The sequence below is a fragment of the Mytilus trossulus genome, chromosome 13 (genome assembly GCF_036588685.1).
Source record: "Mytilus trossulus isolate FHL-02 chromosome 13, PNRI_Mtr1.1.1.hap1, whole genome shotgun sequence".
NCBI classification, from domain to species: Eukaryota; Metazoa; Mollusca; class Bivalvia; order Mytilida; family Mytilidae; genus Mytilus; species Mytilus trossulus.
The window spans coordinates 51,571,384-51,594,970 of record NC_086385.1 but is presented as its reverse complement, the minus strand read 5'-3'; the positions used below and the strand labels follow the sequence as shown (position 1 = coordinate 51,594,970).

The 23,587-nt window shown below is 33.4% G+C and overlaps 1 protein-coding gene across 2 annotated transcripts; it reads left to right on the top strand.

Moving 5' to 3' along the window:
* The first annotated feature begins 3,800 nt into the window (after window positions 1-3,800).
* LOC134694857 (uncharacterized) lies at window positions 3,801-23,129 on the top strand. Of its 2 annotated transcripts, none has more exons than XM_063555936.1 (3): window positions 3,801-3,846; window positions 16,226-16,370; window positions 22,360-23,129. In XM_063555936.1, exons 1-3 carry the CDS (start codon window positions 3,843-3,845, stop codon window positions 22,994-22,996), a joined length of 786 nt encoding a protein of 261 aa, XP_063412006.1. In that variant the 5' UTR covers window positions 3,801-3,842; the 3' UTR covers window positions 22,997-23,129. The 2 variants fall into 2 exon arrangements, with proteins under 2 accessions (XP_063412006.1, XP_063412007.1); XM_063555937.1 differs by lacking the exon at window positions 3,801-3,846 and adding an exon at window positions 14,906-14,962.
* The last annotated feature ends 458 nt before the right edge of the window (window positions 23,130-23,587 follow it).

Here is a 23,587-nt window from a genome sequence, read left to right as displayed (position 1 = left end):
ACAAAAATAACATGGAAAAGTAATGACTGAGCAACACAAAACCCCACACAAAACTACGGGTCATATCAGGTATTCTGGAAGGGGAAGCAAATCCTGCTCCAATGTGACAAACTGCAAATGTATGAGGCAAGCGACCAGTACAATGGTAACAATTTCCAGGAAGTCATAACAAAATATATCAAAGTGTTACGGTTTATCAAATAATGCATATTTTTAGATAATCATTCTTTTATTTTACTATTCCTGACAAGTTTATTATAGTGTGATTCAGAACGGGGTAAAACAGTAAATATACATTTCTCTAATTCTTATCTCGACCTGTTGATTGTTTGTATGTTATCAACCTGTGATTTGTGTAATCTCAGTTCTTTATTCGTCAAAAATCGGTTATGACTTTCTAGTGTTCTTCTGAATTTCCTTTGGTATAGGCATTAAAAAAGGTGACCATGCCTGATGGCTTCACATAGAAAGAACACATATTTCTGCATCCATTTCAATAGGAGAAATACGTTTGCCCGCATATTGATTAAAAATCATAATAGAAACATTTTCCACATCTACATATCGTGTAATACGATATTTATTCAGTCTCGGCAGTTCAATTATAAATATTTAAAATGCTCGGCGCTTTTTGCGTTTCAAATTTGAAAATTTTACTGTCTCGAGTGAATAAATATTGTTTAAAAATCACAATAGAAACATTTTCCACAACTAAATCTCGTGTAATACGATATTTATTCAGTCTCGGCAGTTCAATTATAAATATTTAAAATGCTCGGCGATTTTTGCGTTTCAAATTTGAAAATTTAACTGTATCGAGTGGATAAATATAGTATTACAGTCGTTGCAGTGGTAGAAAAAAGGAATAACAGTACTGTAGTTGAATAGTTGCCAAATTCAATTGTCGATTTGATGGTCGCAAAAACATTTTCACTGGTGACGCGTAGCGGAGACAATAAAACTGACATTTGCGACCATCAAATCAAAATTGACGATGGAAACTCTTAAATTACAGTACTGTTATTCCGATTATAATGCATTACAAAACAAAATAATATGTTAAAACTTGAATGTTAAATTTGACATACAAATTCCGCAACTCTTTATGAATGATTTTGGTGTAAGGACGTCGTACTTAGACATGACGTCATCAAAATACAAATTTACAACCTGGAGGTTATTACGTTACCTCTCCGATTCAAATTCGAATAACATCGCATTAAAAAGACAAATTTCAGGTAGGTGTAGTATTATTTTCAATAGTATTAGAGTAAACGAATATTTGTTATTCTAATCAATTAAAAATGGTGGGTCCCTCCTTAGTTACACCTGGTCAACTATGGATTTGACGGTAACTTTTAGGCAAAGAAAAAAAATGTTGCACAATAATTACATTTGAATCAATATGTATACATATAATAGATGCAAAAGATACTAAAGAGACATTTAAACTTAAAAATCGATGGCATGTCAAGCAACACGACCAACAACAGTAAAAACACCCAACAGAAAAGCCTAAAAGCATAAAAACCATGAAACATGAACCCTAGACGAAACTAGGGGGTTATCTCAAATTCTCCTGAAGGGAAAACACATTGTTCTCCACATTTGGTACCCGTCGAGTCACATCTCTTGTAATAATTTGATATAAATGAATATGGTTTAAAAACATAAGATTTTATCTAAGTACAATTGTCTACATTATCGGGCAGTAGTTCATTTTACACTAGAGGTGTCAGGAATGGTCATGTCTGCAAGAAATGACAATTAAGCACCTTCATTGTTTGGGGTTGTTGGTTTTTTTTTATTACATAGTTTGATATATTCCCCATTTCTGTTCTTTATTTTCCCCTCTTGTGAAAAAACACTAGACATATGAGTGCGCTTTACTAGATTTACCTTCATCAGGAACACTAACAGTTAAACATTTGAAATCAGAGGAATGCATAAGTACCAAAACAGTTGAAGCGCTACATGACAAAAATACCTAAAACAAATAGCCAAACGTCAGCAAAGGTCAACTTTGCCTGAGGGAGTTGAAACAATGTAAGGTTATTCATGATTTATGTGGCACAGGAACTGAATCATTAACTATTTGGTTACGATGAGTAATGTAGTTACTTCTTATGTTCAATGGTATTTGTTCGTGATTTCTGAGTGCACTTTTCGGTCTCTCAATTTCAATTCTTAATTGATGATGCATTGGTATATTTTGTCTTTTAGAGTTTAATTTATCATTCATTTTTCCTATTAAATATAATAAACACAATGACACATTATACTTTCATGTTTAAAAAACTCTCGTGTTGTTGTAGTACGCTTACATGTAGAACGATCACTTTAACGATTCCAACAATTTTTCCTTAGTGTATGTTCTAAAGCTAAAAAGACGTATTTGCTAAAACATGTCGATTTTAAATATGTATCCTGAAGACAACTTTGATTACGTTGTTCTGGTATTTAAGATATAGTCAAGAGGCTGTCCAAGAAAATATCAGGCAAATCCTATGATATGGGTGGCACAACATAATTTTTTTCCCACTGAATTTTGGTTCCAATGCATTGTTTATATCTTACAAAGGATATATATGTCAAAGATATTTTTTTAATCAACAGTGGGTGGCTCAGAAAATGATTTTAAATTTCACTAACAATGCAACAAAATTTTGTACAAAATGAAGAGTTATCACCCCTTTTCAATGAATGCTTTCTATGTATTTTTTTTCACTTTATTTGTTGCCGTTAATATAAAAACAAAATTTAACTTTGAGAAAGAATGAATTTGTGAAATGAGAAAGAAGAAAAAATTTTGAAAACAAAATATGTCATTTGCCATCCACTGTCTGTTTTTTTCATTGACACCCTCTTAAATATATGGGGCAATATGCGCAATTGTTTCTCCATAGGCCATAATGGTAACGTTTTCTTCTGTTGCTCAGCCCATATCGTAAACTTGTTTATGTATGATGGTTTGTTTCGAAGCTGAGACATTTTTACATATGTGGTTAAATTTTCGGGGTACGAAGTGTGATTCATTTTTCCGTAATTTAGCAAACCCCGAGTATCATTTTGCAATGTGGCTCCTCATGGTAAAAAATCCCAATTTTAACACAATAAGTTCTTTGAAATTGTTTATACTTTGAACACATTTCATAGCTCCATGGTTTTTACACATTTATTCTGTGTTCCCTTACTTTCTAAATTAACACTAATGGTTCAGCTCAGTCATTTGTTTATCATAGAAATGTGTCAAATATCACTACACAGAGATTTTTTGTTTACACATGACTTTTGTGTTCCTCATTTCAAGGCACATTAGGGGTATTGTCCCATATCACAAGTTGGAAGTTGTACTTTTGTGCAAAGGTTAAAATGCCGACAAGATAAGTCCTAACTATATCAACAATTTGTGGATGTTATGTGAGAGAGTTCTACCTATAAGATAATCGACATTTGAGAAGGTTTCAACCAGGATTTATCCAAATCTATTTACACTACAACTAGGACATTTACTTGTTTTCTCAGTGTTTTTTTCCCCAGCATATTCCTATCTATTTGAAATAAAGTTTGAAATTGACAATTTCTATACGTTACTGTAGGTACTGAAAGGTAGAATTGTGAACTGAAGACTACGATATTATTTTGATAAGATTGGTCACATTCCAGGTTGACATCGTGCAGTTATGATGTGATGTCAAGGTAATACTTTTCAGCCAATCACAGACAAGATAATGAACAATTATAATACAACTTTCTTGGCCGCTCTCTTACCAGTCCATTTAAGTTCATTGATACTATATTGTTGTGGTACCTTACTGATATTTCAAGGCTGTGTTTTCATTATGGGTATGTATAAATCGTTGTTTTTTGTATTTGTACCTGATAATGATATGGTATTTGGAACTGTCAATTAAATTCTTTGTATCAATTTATTTTCGCTGATATTTTTTTTTTTTTTTTATAATAATATTTTCGTAAATATTTGAGTATATGCTTTTGACATAGCTTTTATGCAGACCAAACCATACTTGCACTTAATGTCGCTCAAATATCAACGAATCAACAGTTTATGAGGTACACAACACACCAAGTTGTAATCCATTTATCAATCGAAATAAAATTAAGAAAATGTTGTTGTCATATGGTTGAGCAAGTATAAAAAGCTAATTTTACCATAATAACCCTTTACAGAGTGTAATAATGGCAATGTGGAAACGGGTTAATATAAGTTGAAATAATTGTTCCCCTAACCACTATTAATAAATATTTTTTTAAACTAAACTATAATAACCAAACATTTGAAACAAAGTTAACATAATAAAGATTCTAATGTTTCAGTGTTGTTGTTATCTGGATCGTTATGTGTACTTTTACTCAACATCATTGACCTTGCTGGTGCATCAAGAAGGGTGTTGGAATAATAAGAAGCAAACATTATGAGTGTTCAGATGAAGGCAATTTTAATAACGTTCATTGGTGGTGAGTATACAGGCTACTTAGCATAATGACGTATCCCCACACCTACCCCGGCCCTCACCTGCATGGAAGTGTTGGGCATGGCGTTTTGTGTTTAGTATTACAAAGTTCAAGAATACTGTGGATTCATTTATTTTCGTGGTTACCCATTTTCGATGACTTCTGAGAACCTGCATATTCATGGATATTTGATTTCGTAGTTTTCCGAATGTATGTATACAGAACCTATTGAAAATATGTTATTCGTTGAACATTTGATTCGTGGTGAAAAATGAATAATAAGGAATCCACAGTAGATACAAAACAACAAGTGTTTGAATTTTTATAGCAAACACCTATCCTCTTTTTTATTTAGAATGGATAGTCGAGGATATGACAGTGCGTTTCTCACTCATCTATTGAATATTATAATGTCATGATTCACTGCTGGTATTATATGTAAATATTGTACCTTCATCTAGCATACTTATTGGCACCTATATTTCTGCTATATACAATATATACACACAAGGACCAATATGAATGCTAGGCAGAAGGAATATCTGATGATAAAGTATATTTGACTACCATTAGTTTTCCCGATCAGGTCCACTAAAATTCTGCTGCAATTTGAGTACTATTCACTTTTTGATTGTATTGTTTTGCTTCACATCACGGTACGTAGCAATAAATTTCATTCGATATTCATGCAATTTTGAAATTATTACTTTACAAACCTTGTTTAAATTTGTTGCCTTATAACAGAGCTTATGTTTTAATGTTGAAAATATGATATAAAATTGGAAACAAATAACGGAAAGAAGGAGATATTGAATACGAAGGACAGAAAGTCAACTTCAGTTTGGTTCTTGAAGATCAAATGAATAATAAATGCCTGGTGTTGATATGATTTATGAAAGAACTATGTACTTTTTTGGAAGAAAGTGTCAACTTATTATCCTTTAACTTCATTATGCAACGGAATTTTAAACGTATCACATCCAGCACACATATTAGTATAAACCATGGTGGTTATGAAACATCAACATGGGTCTCATCTCATTTCAAACGTTCTGAGTGACATCGTTTTGATGATTAGGATCCTGTTGGGTTGGTGTTTATCCCTTACCTCTGTGCAGTTTTTCTTTATCATTTATATTGTCGATCATTACTCCATCTTTTATTATATTTTAGTATCCCTTTATAATCTTCTCTTTTCTTTATTTGCGTATTATTCTTCATTCTTTTAACCCAGATCTTGAGAATTAAAGTGTTCAAATCACATAGCTAGTCACTAACATTTCTCTCACTGTGGATTCATTTATTTTCGTGGATATCAATTTTCATTGTTTGAGAACAACCTGCATATTCGTGGATATTTAATGTCGGATTTTTAGCAAAGTAGGCATACATTCCTTTAGAAAATTTACATTTCGTTGAATATTTAAATTCTTCATGCCCTCGTACCCATGAAATCCACGAAAGTATCCAACAAACGTGAATGAATTTATCGATTTCGTTACTGTTTTCAGGTATGACTGGCAACAATCACCTGATCACATGCACTCTCATCATCACTGTCCGGCAGACGTTAGAGCCGGGTATGTACCGATGGTAAACGGCAAACATTTCGACAAAGGAATCAATATTTCTGCAAATGCACATTATCTTCTAGGCTTTAATGACCCTGAACGTCGTGATCAGGCAAATCTATCAGCATCACAGGCTGCAGTCATGTGGAAGGAATTGGAAGCAAATGCCGTAGGAAAGATCTTAGTTAGTCCTGCAGTTAGTAGTCTCGACTGGTTACAACAATTTATGCAGCAATGTCATAATTGCAGGGTTGACCACGTGGCTGTCCATATCTTTAATTGCAATGCAACCGAAATTATGAGACTACTTAAGCAAGCATGGGATAGGTTTGAAAAACCAATCTGGCTTACAGAATACGCTTGTCCTCATACTACATCAGCAAATGATCAGCTTCGGTTAATGAGAGAGATTCTGCCACTGTTGGAGTCTGCGCCGTATGTATATCGTTACGCATGGTTTGCTAGTAGATGGATGAAACATTTAGATGGTGGTAATACGGTAGATATTTCAGCAACCCTGATAAAGGAAAACACGGTAGAACTCTCAGCGCATGGACATTATTACAACAACTTTATGCATTAACATTTAAGAAACTACTTTTGATTCAGCTCTATCAAAATTATGCATGCTTATTTTTTTGTAATATTACCATGATTAAATTGATGCAATCAGGTAAAATACAGATGTTATATATCTAACAAAAACACATCAGTTGTTTTCTATATTTGATTTACATTGTATACATATAAATGATCCAACGTCAATTATTATAAATTAAGGAATGCATCTCCCTTATACAAAGCTATGATTCCTTTCAAGGATTTGGGTATACTTTGTGAACCTTTTGGATTATGGCTCTTCATCTTTAATACAAGCTTTGGATTTCAAATATTTTGACCACGAGCATTAATGAAGAGACATTTATTGTCGAAATGCGCATCTGGTGCAGTAAAATTGGTACCGTTAATGTTTTTGTTTAAAAACTAGTTTAAAATCCTTTTTTTTCAAATATGGTTATTGTCGAGCCTGCGAATTTTGTTGAGAAAGCTCGACATAGGGATACTGATCCGGCGGCTACGGCGGCGTCGGCGGCGGCGGTGGCGGTGTTAGCTCACTTCTTAAAAGCTTTATATTTTAGAAGGTGAAAGACCTGGATGCTGCAAACTTTGTATGTGGATGCCTCATGTTTCGAAGTTTCCGTCAGTCTCATGTCCAATGTCCTTGACCCCATTGTCATGGTTCAGTGACTACTTAAAAAAAAGTTATTTTTTTTTGTAATGTTAAATTTTCTCTTATTATAAGTACAAAATGTAATAGGATAACTATATTTGATATGTGCGTACCTTGCAAGGTCCTCATAACCGTCAGACAGTTTTCACTTGACCTCGACCTCATTTCATGGATCAAGGAACAAGGTTAATTTTTGGTGGTCAAGTCCATATCTCAGATACTATATACAGTAGCTCTAGTATATTCGGTGTATGGAAGCATTGTAAAGTGTACATGTCCAACTGGCAGGTGTCATCTGAACTTGACCTCATTTTCATGGTTCAGTGGTTATAGTGAAGTTTTTGTGTTTTGGTCAGTTTTTCTTATTCTGTATGCAATAGGTCTACTATCTTTGGTGTATGAAATGATTGTAAGGTGTACATGTCTAGCTGGCATGTGTCATCTGACCGTGACCTCATTTTCATGGTTGAATGGTCAAAGTTACTTTTTTAAGTTTTGGTCTTATTTTCAAATACTATATGCAATATGTCAACTTTATATGGTGTATGAAAATATTTTATGATCTATATGTCAGTCGCGCAGGTTTTACTTGACCTTGACCTTCTTTTCATGGTTCATAGCTCTGTGTGTTTTAGTCTGTTTTTCTTAAGCTATAAGCAAAAGGTCAACTATATTTGTTGTTTGGAAGAATTGTTAGCTGTACATGTCAGCCTTGCATGGTACATCTGACCTTGACCTCATTTTCATGGTTCAAAGGTCAATGTTTAGTTTTCTTGGTTTATGTGACAGTTGTAATAAAGCTTTATATTTAGGACTTTCAACATAATATACATGATTAGTAAACAAGGCGAGACATTTCAGTGTGTGCAGTCTTGTCTGATTTTATATAATTGTTGCATTCGTCGCAGATGTTAGCTTTTAATTCGAGCAACAGTAAAACTCAAAAGAGTTGTTTTATATATTTTGATATACGTTTTTAGCTCATCTGGCCCCACTTTCTGACCTTTTCTCATCAATTGGCGTCCGTCGTCCGTTGTCGTCGACGTCCGTCGTTAACTTTTACAAAAATATTCTCCTTTGAAACTACTTGGCCAAATAAATCCAAACTTGGCCAAAATCATCTTTGGGGTATATAGTTTACAAATTTCGTGGCGTTACCCGGCCAACCAACCAAGATGGCCGCCATGGCTTTAAATAGAACATAGGGGTAAAATGCAGTATTGGGCTTATAACTCAAAAACCAAAGCTTTCAGAGCAAATCTGACATGTGGCTAACATTGTTTATCAGGTCAAGATCCATCTGCCCTGAAACTTTCAGATGAATCGGACAACCCGTTGTTGGGTTGCTGGCCCTGTATTAGTATCTTTAAGGATTTTTTTTTGTTTTTTGTTTTTATCTTGAATATTATTATAGATAGAGATAAACTGTAAACAGCAATAATGTACAGCAAAGTAAGATTTACAAATAAGTCAACATGACCGAAATGGTCAGTTGACCTCTTTAGGAGTTATTGTCCTTTATAGTCAATTTTTAACCATTTTTCGTAAATCTTAGTAAGCTTTTACAAAAATCTTCTCTTCTGAAACTACTGTGCCAAATTAATCCAAGCTGGGCCACAATAACCTTTCGGGTATATTGTTTTAAAATGTGTGTCGTGACCCGGCCAACCAACCAAGATGGCCACCATGGCTTAAAATAGAACATAGAGGTAAAATGCAGCTTTTCGCTGATGACTCAAAACCAAAGCATATAGAGCAAATCTTACAAGAAGTAAAAATGTTTATCAGGTCAAGATATATCTGCCCTTATATTTTCAAATGTATCAGACAACCATTTTTAGGGTTGCTGCCCCTGAATTGGTAATTTTAAGTAAATTTTGCTGTTTTGTGTTATTATCTTGAATATTATTATAGATAAAGATAAACTGTAACAGTGTTCAGCATAGTTAGATTTACAAAGGGGTAAACATGACCGAAATGATCAATTAACCTCCTAAGGAGTTATGGACCGTTATAGTCATTTTTTAACAATTTTAATAATATTTGTTTTTTTTCGAACATTTTCCACAGAAACTACTAGGTCAAGTTCATTTAAGATAGTGATAAATCTAAGCAGCGAGCATGTCCGGTAAAGTACAAAAACATCGCCATCCCCAAAACACATTTTTTGTCATGAATCCATCTGCTTCCTTGCTTAATATTCAGATATACCAAGGTGAGCGACACAGGCTCTTTAGAGCCTCTTGTTATATGTTCTAGGTATACAATCACTTATCTTTCGTTCATGAAAATACATTGCAGTTAATGATATAAATTCATGGCGAAAATATTGAGAAAATCTATGCAAATTCTTGATTTCCTTTGTATTTTTACACAGTTTAACCCTACATACAGAAGAAATTTGTTTTACATACTTGTTGACTATATCAAACATCTGATTTATCTACACAGATTTTATAAACGTTTATATATAGTTATGAAAGGAACCAGGATTATAATCTTACGAAGCGCGTTTCGTTTACATAAACTCATCAGTGAAGTCGACGCGAAAAATAAAATATTTATAAAGCCAAACCATTACAAAATTGAAGAGCATAGAGGATCCACATTCAAAAAAATAATTTGGCCAATTGAGACTGAGGCAATTTATTCCTGGAAGGATTTTTTTTGAAAAATACAAAGTTTTGTAACAGGAAAATTTATAAAAATTACCATTTTTAATTGATATGCTGACCTCTGGTCTGATGATATTATCTGGAAAAAAAACGCCCTTCAGATAACAATAAAAATACAAAAAATACTATTAAGGAATATTACAGAGTAGGAACTTAAGTTGAGGACCAGTATTTTTGTTGGTGTGTCCTAGTAGTCAATCTAAATCATAATTACACAAAGTAGAATAGCACAATTAGAAAACTAAAAGCGGAAAGCCCACAAGCTACAACAAGTAATATTATTGCAAAACGACTGTCATACTCTTAGCAAGATTTATTTCATTTTGTAGAAAATGGTGAATTAAACCTGGTTATATAGCTAGATTAAGTTCTCACTTGAACAGAAATTTCATCGAAGATTTTGTTTTATTGACATGAATATTGGGTTTAACTTAACACATGAGAAAGCATTATCCCAATTGAATATGTTTTGTTAAATAAGGCAGTATGTCCTGCAGTTCTTTAAAAAAAAAGTAGTATACATATAAGTTACTATATATGATACTATATATGCCCTTGAATTTTTACAGTATAACATTTTTGTTCGCTTTGGGGAATCCGTATATCGTCAGATTATCGGAATTCCAATTGGGACTAACTGTGCACCACTTATTGCGGACCTCTTTTTGTATTGTTATGAGTTACAATTTATGACAAAAATAAGCAAAGACCCATCAAAACAACATCTGATAAACAAATTTAATAATACTTTTAGATATTTGGATGATATTTTGGCTCTCAATAATGACGACTTCAGTATGTATATTAATGAAATTTATCCTGCTGAACTTACTTTAAATAAAGCTAATACTAACAATGACCACTGCCTTTTCCTCGATCTTGATATCTATATCACTAACGGAAATGAAAGCTGAATACTAAAATTTATGATAAAAGGGATGATTTTTCATTTCCTATCGTTAATTATCCGTTTATAGATGGTGACGTTCCCTTGTCATTATTTTACGGTGTTTATCTCAACTTGTACGATTCGCTCGTGTATGTAACAATGTTTTAGATTTTAACGAGAGAAATTTATGTATTGCTGAAACATTATTACACCAGGGTTTTCGATAGCACAAACTAGTCAAAACATTTACTAAATTTTATCATCGGTATAAAGACGTCATTCGTAAATATAGCTCAACATGCAGACTTCTTATACGTTCAGGTATTTCACATCCATTTTTTTATGGAAATATTCTTTATAAAGCACAAATGTGTCAGTATTAACCTCAGAAACTTACAAAACCTTTGCATAGACTTTTTAGAAGAGAAATAATTACGATACTGTTGTCAAGTCATTAAAGATTGCATATTTTGGCGTTAATATTGAGTCACTGATAAGGTCTTTGCGTCGGAACTAAACACATTTATTCTAAAAACAGTTGTTGGCATGACACGGGTTTTGTTCTTCTCATATATGTTATGATGGTATGATACTAAACCCCTAACGGGAAGGATTGTGCCTGATGTTCATATGATGAAATCATAATCTTTCAGTCAGTTTAATTGAAATCTGGAGCTGGCATGTCAGTTAACTGCTAGCAGTCTGTTGTTATTTATGTATTATTGTCATTTTGTTTATTTTCTTTGGTTACATCTTCTGACATCAGACTCGGACTTCTCTTGAACTGAATTTTAATGTGCGTATTGTTATGCGTTTACCTTTCTACATTAGTTAGAGGTATAGGGGAGGGTTGAGATCTCACAAACATGTTTAACCCCGCCGCATTTTTGCGCCTGTCCCAAATCAGGAGCCTCTGGCCTTTGTTAGCATTGTATTATTTTAATTTTAGTTTCTTGTGTACAATTTGGAAATTGGTATGGCGGTCATTATCACTGAACTAGTATATATGTGTTTAGGGGCCAGCTGAAGGACGCCTCCGGGTGCGGGAATTTCTCACTACATTGAAGATGTGTTGGTGACCTTCTGCTGTTGTGTTTTTTATTTGGTCGGGTTGTTGTCTCTTTGACACATTCTCCATTTCCATTCTCAATTTTATATAAGTTAGATTAAAGATTCGTGTAAAGTTTTGGGCAGTCTTTGATACTCTAGTGTCTAACTCGGCATGACAATGCCTCTTATGTGTATTATTTGCATTTTATACTATCATGGTCAGCACGGTTACACAGTTGTACGACTAATGGGATATATCATCCTTATATTATATTCAGAAGTGAGAAATCCTGGAATAAATGAGCATCTTGGTAGAGCAGTCGTACTTCCCTCACGAAATGATGAAAATGGCATTTATCATGATGCTTACATATATGACCCAATTAATACGATATGTCTGTGCTTGCATTTCCTGTCATGACTTTCTTGATAGAAGGTTGCTGTTCACAAGGAATCTATTTAACCAAGAGTTCCCAATGGTGAAGTTAAATCCTCCATTCTTAAATTTTACGGACACCATCACGAGTTGGTTGACCGTTATAGAATAACATTAGAAACATGACGGGTGTCACATGTGGATCAGGATCTGCTTACCCTTCCGGAGCACCCGAGATCACCCCTTGTTTTCGGTTGGGTTCGCTTTGCTTATACTTTAGTTGTCTATGTTGTGTCATGTGTTCTATTGTTTGTCTGTTTGTCTTTTTCATTTACAGCCATGGCGTTGTCAGTTTATTTTCGATTAATGAGTTTGACTGTCCCTCTGGTATCTTTCGTCCCTCGTTTACAGAAAACACAATCATTGGAATTGTCATAATTATATAATATTTCGAACAATCGAAGGCGGCTATTTTTTTTGTGCACATTGAGGGACCAAATGATTATGAAACATGAGGTAGAAACATTGTCAGATCCTTGTCATTAAAGCATATACACATGATCAGTAGTAATATTTGCATATGATGTACTTTAAACGGAATGTCCGTCACAGTCAGTGTGTTTGCTATCTCCTTTGTAATATATGTGGGAACACATAGCGTACGAACCAACGCTTATCTCACATACTGTTGTTAAGGAGAAATTATACTTCTAAATAATCAAAATAAGTGTCTGTCAAACTGACATATATCAAATGAAATTATTCCTTAAAATTGTGTGGTTCAAATTTCTTGACAGTTTTGTATTTCTTCGATGTACAAGTCATTAGGCTTAACAAGAATAATTGATACAAGTATACAGAGAAAACCGCGGGAACAGAAACAAAGAAATGCACGTGTGTAGATTGACAAATGTAAATCGTAAAAATGCCACCGAAAAAAAAAAAATGCTAAAGTTCCACAAACATCCAGTCGTAAGAGAAAACGAGAGAATGAAAATGATTTGCCAGCAAGAGTTGCAGAAAAAAAAAATCAGCAGTAGAATCTTACTCTCATTTGATAATGAAGTCTGAACCAGAAACTAAGTAGATTTGAAAATTGTTTAGATTTAAAGAGAATGAGAAGACATAAAGATAATTTGATCAATGTAATGAATATCAGATGGCTGAATTCGATAAAATGCACAGTTGGCTATATATTTATGAGTAAAACATGAAGTGATGATTTTTTGTTTTACAGGATGTACATATAGAACTGAAATATGTCTCATGTAAGAAACAAAATTACAAGACCTGAGAAGTTTAACATATATGGAATACAATTCTCATTTGTGTAATTGTTCATCAAAATCATCTGTCTATGTAAATAAAAATGAAATATTAAAACAAAGAACTACATGATACAGTCTAATTCTGAGCATTGATATAAAAACATCATAAGAACCCAAAAAATACTTTTCATGGCTATGCTTTTGCTATATGGAGCAATGTTTGGTTTTATACGTACGTGTTTATTAAAGAATGGACATGTCATATGATGTACATCACTGTTTTACTACAAAACAATTTTATTTGAGACGGCTCACATCATACAATGGATATATTACGTTATCAAAACTCTTTACACATATAATGGTGATGCTTGAATCTTACGGTACCATTGATATTTGCAAATGATACTTTAAAATCATACCTTATCAATGTATTCAAGGATAAAAGTCAGTTTTAGAAATACAGCAACATTTTTTCAATTTTTTTTTATCACATTTCAAATAGTCTTTATGAAATTCCTACGCCTCAAGCACTTTGCTTTAAAAAATCGAAGGGATTTCCGAAATATTGAAAAATATTGCACACTACTACATTGTGACATATGCCTTCGTGTGGATAGCAAATAACTTGAAAAAAAGTCTCATAATACTTCAAATTTATTTTTCAATTATGTATGCATAAAATAGCAAATATTGGATTGAAATAAATAACCTTGAGGTAGAGTAGTGATTTACCCAGATGAAAAAGTTTCAAAATGTTTACTTCTGTAGCTGAAAAAAAATAATTTGAGAATGCAATCTTTCAATTTGTTACTAAAAGCCGATGAACTTTTCAACAGCTTTGCAATTAGGTGTCCCTAGTATAATACCCTTAGTGGATTTTCGTAAGAAATGGTTTGGAAATAAACTAAGTATGTTTGCTATTGTGCTGATTTGTGTCTTAAATGAATAAACTTATCATAGATACCAGGACTAAATTTAGTATACGCCAGACGCGCGTTTCGTCTACAAAAGACTCATCAGTGACGCTCGAATCCAAAACAATTAAAAAGGCCAAATAAAGTACGAAGTTGAAGAGCATTGAGGACCAAAAATCCTAAAAGTTTTGCCAAATACAGCTAAGGTAATCTATGCCTGAGGTAGAAAAGCCTTAGTATTTCAAAAAAAAGAATTCATATTGAACAAATATCGATTTTTGACTTCATTTGGTAGGTAGTACACAACAACTAATATATATATTTGTATTAGATTAAGCAAATTTTAGACTGACAACATACAAGAATGAGATTGTGTCAAGGTCTTACCATGAAGCTATTCATGTAAAAGTCAATTTATAGTTATAATATAACTGTCTTATCAGATCATCTAAGTTTATTGGTACTATCTTAAGTACTTTATTTAGTTGTGATTGGTGGTTCTATCATGGGTATGTACATTACGTTCGATGTTCTATTATCAGAAGTTTATATATTTCATAAAAATATCTATCATTCTATTTGGTAAAAACACATCCTCAACAACAGTAAAAATCTATACAAAGGAAAATCATCAAAATATAACATTTTACCTATGAATCAAAAACAGTATTTTTTTTAATTTGTACTAGCAATTAATCCTTTTATCTCCTGATCTCATAACGTTGTAACCGTCTGAAGAATGTGATCTCCTTTAGTAATATATATCTGAATACCAATTAAAAATAATATGTGGACCAATATTTTCAATATGTTGTATTAATACACGTACAAATTAAGTCCAGTGAAAGTTTATAAAATGTGTTCTTATTCTTGCCCAATTTTTATTTTTATTTTTCCCGACCTGTTGATTATTTTAAGTTAGTCAACGTGTGTTTCGTGTGATCTTAGTTGTTCAATTGTTATATTCATTTATGACGTCAACAGTTCTTGCTTTCCTCTGAAATTCCCATTGTGACGTCATTGAAAGGTAACGATGTCTGATGACGTCACATAGAACGAACATATCATAATGAGATCATTCGAACAGAAGTACTAAATGTGTTTGCATATCGTCTTAAAGTCATTAGAATAACAGATTTAACCACCATATATGATGCAATACGATATTTATCTACTCTTGACAGACACATTTTTTATAATTAAAACGATTGGCGAGCCTCGCTTTTTATGTATTTAAATTTGAAAATGTATCTCTCTCGAATGGATAAATATCGTAACACACTTGATGCAGTGCAATGCAGTGAAAGAATCTATATACTAAGAGACACTGTCAGGTCACATAATTCCAGCAGCATTCTTTGTTTGATTGTCAACATTAAACAGGTTGATCTTTTGTATTTTTTAATATTCTACTATGTACTAATATTTTCTTAACTAAATGCTTGGTTCAGACACACTTGTATATATTTCATGTAGCTACGTTATCTTCATAATAATACATGTACGTAAACGACATAAATATTGTTCTCTGCGTCAATACAAACAAGATGAAAAGTCGCAATTACGTTCAATACATTTTAAAGATTATTCTGCCGTACGCTAAGTATATTCCTATTCCCGCTCTATACTTTCGTATTTTACTTGGTTTACCAACGGATATAATTGTGGTTCCTTCGCATGTTAAACTAACCTCATTAAACAATTTACGAATAAAAGTAAACACCTGAAGAAAACGGATCATATGATTAAACACATTTTACCTTATGTTTCAGTGTTGGTGGTATCTGGTACTTTATATGTACTTGTACTAAATATCATCACACTTTCCAGTGCTTCTAATAAAAAAGGAGTTGGGATATCATGGAACACACAGTATCACTGTACGGATGAAGCCACCTTAAATAACGTTCATTGGTGGTAAGTAAACGATAACTATCCAGGATCACGTTTTTCACACACAAGTTATATGGGTGAGTGTAGAACACAATGTTCCCTAGTGATGTTCATATCCTACTATCGGCTATGGTTACTGATTAAACTGGAAAGCAGATCAAAGTCGCGAAATTCAAGGCAAATTCAAGTAATTGAAACCACAGACAAAATTCAGCTGCTAATGATTATATGATAAGCAGCATTTATCGGTAATTTGTACATTTTTCCTTTGATATGTACTCGCTGATATAGTCAGTATTAGTGGACTGGCCGTGATATGAAAATAATTAGGTTAGAACGCAAATGACATGCGCGAATGCAACGCGTAAGGATCTACTTTCCCCTTTCATTCACAAAATTGCGCGTATTTTTTTTCTCGCAGAAACGCACGATATTTTTGGCGAATAAAACACTTGACATCGTTTGAAACGATTGTTGTGAAAATGTGAACATAAAATGCAGGAAAAAAAGACTTTTAAAAAATAAATAATTGATATATATGAAGTACAACTAACATACCATACCAACCATGATTTCTATTCGAGTATTTATTCATACAATACCAATACATAGCCTGGTGCTGTTTCATGTAGTTTTCTTTTTCCTGAGAAGCATTTGTTTTACTTGTTCAGCCACTATGAAGTGTTACAATTCATATTTAAATGCAACACATAAATAGTTACCAAAAAGGTACCGCTATCGCATCAGAGAAGCTAGAAAAAAACGAAATTTACGCATTTTCGACATTTTTGTGGGACCATCATATACTATTTTAAAATATGTCTATTCATTGTCAAAATAACATAAATGCATAGAACAAAGAACAAAAAAGTGAACCAAAATCTTCATGTATGCGGGCGCGGATCTAGGATAAATTTTTAAAAGGGGTATAACCGGGGGCACCAAACTATAAATGTCTGCTTTGACCAGAATTGTAGCCTATATAAGGGGTGACTGTGATCCGGGTCGCGTTCCCTTAAATTCGATTCTGAAATTAAAGGTAACCGCAGGACCTTTAAACTCTTAAGTTTCATATTTCTGGTCCGTGTTGATAAATAAATAAACTTGACTTTAAAAAAGCAAGAATTGTAAGCTGAAAGTTAAGTGACGTCTATTAAAATAATTATGAAGTTGACAGGAAATGAGCATGTTCTGATAATTTACAGTCAGCTAACATTACCTCGGGGAAAAGATGGGTGGGGGAGGGGGTCTGCTGTAGAAATGTCTCCTCACAGTGCGTTCTTAAAATCAATGTGATCGTTTTCATGATGAACACTGAGCGAATCGTGACAAAGGTATGTAATTTTATCTACTAAACTAAGTAAAATATAAGTAAAACTTGTCGTTGAACTCAAAATGATGATCGATGAAAAATTCTGGTGATTCATATCGCATCATTCTTATTTCTGACTATCTGTATGATGATGCTTTGTGAAAAATAAAGAAACTTGACTTACCGGTATGCTACCATTATATTTGCCATTGTTAGTGTCATGTCCAAAGCAGAATATTTAAGAAAACGCATGCAATAATTCCTTTTTCAATACTTTGTGCAAGAGAACGCCATGTTTACTGCACTGTGACAAAATTTCAAATGACGTAATGCAGCTTGTGACGTCAAGTGTGATTCGCCGTGATTCGACGCGAAAAATAAAGGTCGTTTGTTATTTTCTCCATTATTGTAGTGATTTTTATTTTTTTTCAAATTACCGATAAACAGAATAAAGGACTTTTTGTTTTTGATACTTACTTTATCAGAGAAAATATCAGGCTCGCCCATCGGGCTCACCTGATATTTTGCTGTGATAAAGTCAGTATCAAAAACAAAAAGTCCTTTATTCTATATATATCATAATGTTAGCTGTTATTAGGGTGCGATGTTCTTCATCTGCAGATTAATTGACATTATATCAAGAAACAATACCAATACTGTATGAAAATATCGAATTCCTGGCTGCAATGCAAGCTCAATTGCACACTTAATTTTTTTGAAAGTTAGTTGAATTTTCATGCTAGAAATAATATACTGAGTGGAAAAATGAACTGAACAACACGAATGTGTGAACATGGAATAAATTGACGACAATTGTTTATGTGACTTTGTAACACCAAAACCAGGCCATACAGTTAATTATGGAACACAACAGCTGTCTTATGTGGAACTCTGATATTACTTTATGTTGTTTTGTCTTTACTTAATATGGTTTTGACATTACGTAATGATGTTTTAATATAACTCAATATGGAATAGTCATTACTTAATGATATTTCGATATTACACGATATGGTTTCGTTTTGACTTGATATAGTTTGTTTTAGATTTATGAGTTTGACTGTCCCTTTGGTATCTTTCGTCCCTCTTTTGTCATTACTCAATATGGTTTTGTCATTACTCGATGGGGTTTCACCATTATTTTATATGGTTGTGTCATTAGTCAATGTGGTTTTAACATTACTTGATGTGTATATGACTTAACGTAATGTAGTTGTTTCATTATATGATGTGGTTTTGTTATTTCGTAATGATGATTTGTCTATTCTTTAAATGGTTTTAACATTACGTAGTGATGTTTCAAAATTTGACGATTTTACGCTACTTGATGTGTTTGTTTCATTATTTGATGTGGTCTTGTCATTCTTTGATGTGGTCCTGTCATGTGGTTATCCTATTACTTGATGAGGTTAAACCATGTGACCAATTCGGAAAAACCTGTTCTATTTTTAGAGATATTTCCATGTTGTTTGTGCCTTGAATGATCTAATTAGTGTTCAAATTAAAGTTCGGGTTACTGTTTGAATTAAACTTTGAGTTAGTTTTCGAATTCAAGTCATGCTTATAATTAAAGTTCTAGTTAGCATTGAGTTTCGAGTTGGACTTCGAGTTTGAGTCACATTTAAAGACAGAGTTCTAGTTACAACTTTGAATTTGAGTTACTTCTTGAGGTAGAGTTTGAGTAAGATTCGAATTTAAGTCTCCTTTAGATTAATTAAGATTTCGAGTTGAAATTCGAGCTATTTTATATGTCTTTTTGAGTTCGTAATTAAATTTTCTATCGTGGAACAAGGGCTTTTGCTCGGGCTTCCGATTAGAGGGCTCCGGGATATGCGTACTAAATTAACAATGTTACAGTATACAAAACGCAACATATGAGTTTAAATAAAGTTAGATGTGTTGTGATTGCCAATGAGACAACTATCCACCAGAGTTTAAATGCAGTGGGTGTAAGAAATCATAAATAGAAAACCGTATAGCTTTCAACACTCCGTATAGTCAGCTACAAAAGGCCACCATGTGAAAAAAATCTATTTTTTAACAGATTTCAATATGTCATTTGATGAAAGTGCTTTGGATGGGTATCACCAAAGTTAAAGTTCAAATTAAAGTTCGAGTGGTTGTTCAGAGTAATTTGGTATGAAAAAGGGGAACGGCAGACAATAATAAAAAAATTAAATCCTAAAAGTTTTACAGTATTTCGGACATAATTTGAATATTCCAAAACCACTTGGTCCTGTTATTTGATCCGAAGTTCTCAAATAGAAGCAGTATTTTAATAAATTTGTAAAATAGTCCACGGAACGCTGTGTCTCGCCTGATATTGCTGCTTTCAGTGTAAAAGCGTAATGTTGATCGGCTGTACATTCATCAGTCAAAAAAAAATTAAAAAAATGTTTTTCTGTAGATACTTTTTCTTGATATTGAGGAAAAACTCCTGTACAAGTTTTGAACACTTCATGGAGGTAATAAATTTATCTTGTCAAAACAGTTTAATTTGGTTTTATTTAACTAAAACAAAACTGTATGGTTTTCAACAATGAACAAAACCCATAACCCATAGTAAGCTATAAAAGGTCGCGAAAAAACGCCACGTTCGACGACGTTGCTATGTCTCACTTCCGCTACATTGATGTCGCAGGCTCGACACAAATCAAAAGACTAATACTTTTTTGTTAACAAATGAGACACTCTAAATCAACTCACACTTAAGTCACAGGAAAATCGGGGAAGGTGGGCTCGGACTAGCCGACAAAGCATCAATACTTTAAAGTAAGAATTCTCCGATTTTTTTTTAGCGTTAATGATCATTTGAACATATAAACGAATATCAATCTTTTACTTTTAATCAATTGAATTCTCTGATCTACCTCGATTATCTGTTTCACATGGTGTCGTAACCATAATGCCTTCATCTTTTACTCGAATGTGAACTTCCAAATAAAACCAAATCACTCGGTTTGTAATTTCGCGAATAATACGACGGGTGCCACACAGAATCTCCTTACCTTTCTGGGGAACCCGGGATCATCCCGATGGATTTAAATTACCCAGTCATAACGATCTATTGAGTCAGCCAATTAAAACTGTTTTTTAAGCCACCGTAACTTTACCGCAACTGAAAGATAACTCCTCCTACAGTTTTAATGCTAGGAATTTATCACTCTGCTAGCTGTTTGTACATGGATCGAAGGTATGCATGTAGTCAGGTTTTTTTTCTTTTTATTATTTTTCCTCTTTTGGGAGAAAATTTTAACTTTCTCCTTTTTGGGGTATACGCGGTTAAATGAGTGGTGTGCGGGGGCATCACTTTGTCTAGTTTACATTTTTTTCTCATGTTGTGCTGTTACACTACTGTTACAGTCCGATGTTTGCTCACATACATGTTAAACTCCGGCCCTTCTTTATGTACCTGCCCCAAGTCAGGAGCATGAAGTTCAATTGATATTGTTGTACGCATATGTGTCATATTTTTTTTGTAAAATAGACCGTTAGTTTTTTCGTTTGATTTTTTTTTCACATGGTGCATGTTGGTCTTTTGTAGCTGACTATACGGAGTGTTGAAGGCTTTACGGTTGCCTATTTATGATGTCTTACACCCACTGCATTGAAACTCTGGTGGATAGTTGTCTTAATGGCAATCACACCACATCTAACTTTATTTCAAATCATATGTTGCGTTTTGTGTACTACAACATTGTTTATGTAGTACGTATATCCCGGAGCCCTCTTTTCGGAAGCCCGAGAAAAAGCCCTTGTTCCGCGATGAAAAATTTAATAACGAGCTCAAAAAGATATATAAAATAGCTCGATTTTCAACTCAAAATCTTTATTAATCTAAAGGAGACTTAAATTCGAATCTTACTCAAACTCTACCTCAAGAAGTGACTCAAATTCAAAGTTGTAACTAGAACTCTGCCTTTGAATGTGACTCAAACCCGAAGTCAAACTCGAAACTCAGTGCTTACTACAACTTTAATTCTAAGGATGACTTGAGTTCGAAAACTAACTCAAAGTTTAACTCAAACAGTAACCCGAACTTTAATTTGAACACTAATTAGATGGATGGCCACTCGCATTAAAGGCACATACAAAATGGAAATCTATCTAAAAATAGAACAGGTTTTTTCAGAATTGGTCACGTGGTCTTACCTCATCAAGTAATGGGATAACCACATCAAAGAATGACGGGACCACATCAAATAATGACAATATCACATCAAATGATGAAACAAACACATCAATTAATGTAAAATCGTCAAATTTTGAAACATCATTACGTAATGTTAAAACCATATAAAGAATAGACAAATCATCATTACAAAATAACAAAACCACATCATGTAATGAAACAACTACATTACGTTAAGTCACATACACATCAAGTAATGTTAAAACCACATTGACTAATGACACAACCATATTAAATAATGGTGAAACCACATCGAGGAATGACAAAACAATATTGAGTAATGACAAAACTACATCAAGTCAATACGAAACAATATCGTGTAGTATCGAAATATCATAAAGTAATGACTATTCCATATTGAGTTATATATTAAAACATCATTACGTAATGTCAAAACCATATTAAGAAAAGACAAAATATCATTAAGTAATAATAAAACAACATAAAGTTCTACATAAGACAGCTGTGGCGTTCCATAGTTAATTGTTGAATAATGTTTTTAATTTTAGGTACGACTGGCGACAATCACCCGACCAAATGCACTTACAACATCACTGTCCAACAACCGTTAGAGCAGGATATGTACCGATGGTGAATGGAATGCATTTTGAAAGAGGAATTAATATTTCTGGTAACTCGCAATATCTTCTTGGGTTTAATGAGCCGGACCACCAAAAACATGCAAATCTAACTGTAGCACAAGCTGTCGTCATGTGGAAAGAATTAGAGAAGCATGCCACAGGAAAAACCTTGGTTGGCCCTGCAGTAACAAATCTTAACTGGTTACAACAATTTATACAGCAATGTCACCAATGTAGAATTGACCACGTGGCTGTCCATATATATAAGTGCAATACACATCAAATAATGGCTAGACTTAAGCATATATGGGATATGTTCCATAAACCCATATGGCTAACTGAATTCGCTTGTCCTCAAACTACATCAGTTAATGAACAGCTTCGGTTGATGAGAGAGCTTCTTCCACTTTTGGAGTCTGCGCCGTATGTTTTTCGATACGCTTGGTTTGTTAGTAGAAGGTTACACCATAATGATGGTTCTTGGGTTGATGGTTCAGCGAGTCTGATGAAGGAAAATTCAGCAGAACTTTCAGCACTTGGACATTATTACAACAATTTTATGTAATACAATGAATCGAAAGTGTATGATTTGAAATCGGTACTATTTCTCCTGTTTATTTCTTTTCTCTGAAGCACATCCTAGATAACATTGATGCATATAATTGCATATTATGATAATAAATTGACAGCTGTTAAAATATGTTCGATATGCAAAGTACACAAATTTCAAAGTTAAACTCATCACTACTCAATCATTATGAAAACTGGTTTTGACACTGTTTCATTTATGCAGAAAACGTAAAATCAAAAAAATACTTAACTCCGAGGAAATTTCCTAATCAAAATGCAATATTAAAAGCTCAAACACATACACATAACATAAAGTTATAAAATTACCATATACTTGATATTCAAGTCAACAACGAATTGCTGACTACTGGGCTTGTGATACCCTAAGGGGACGAAACGTCCACAATCAGTGTCATCGACTCAGTGGTGTAAATAGTAATCACAGGTATCAAGTTTATAATTTCATACGCTAGACGCGCGTTTCGTCTGCATAAGACTCATCAGTGACGCTCATATCAAAACAGGTCGAAATCCAAAACTAGTGCAAAGTTGGAGACCAAAACAAGACCAAAAAGTTCTGAAAGTT

Coding starts and splice junctions, on each gene's coding strand:
- LOC134694857 (XM_063555936.1), top strand. Junction 16,371..22,359: donor TTAAATAACGTTCATTGGTG/GTAAGTAAACGA, acceptor TTTTAATTTTAG/GTACGACTGGCGACAATCAC.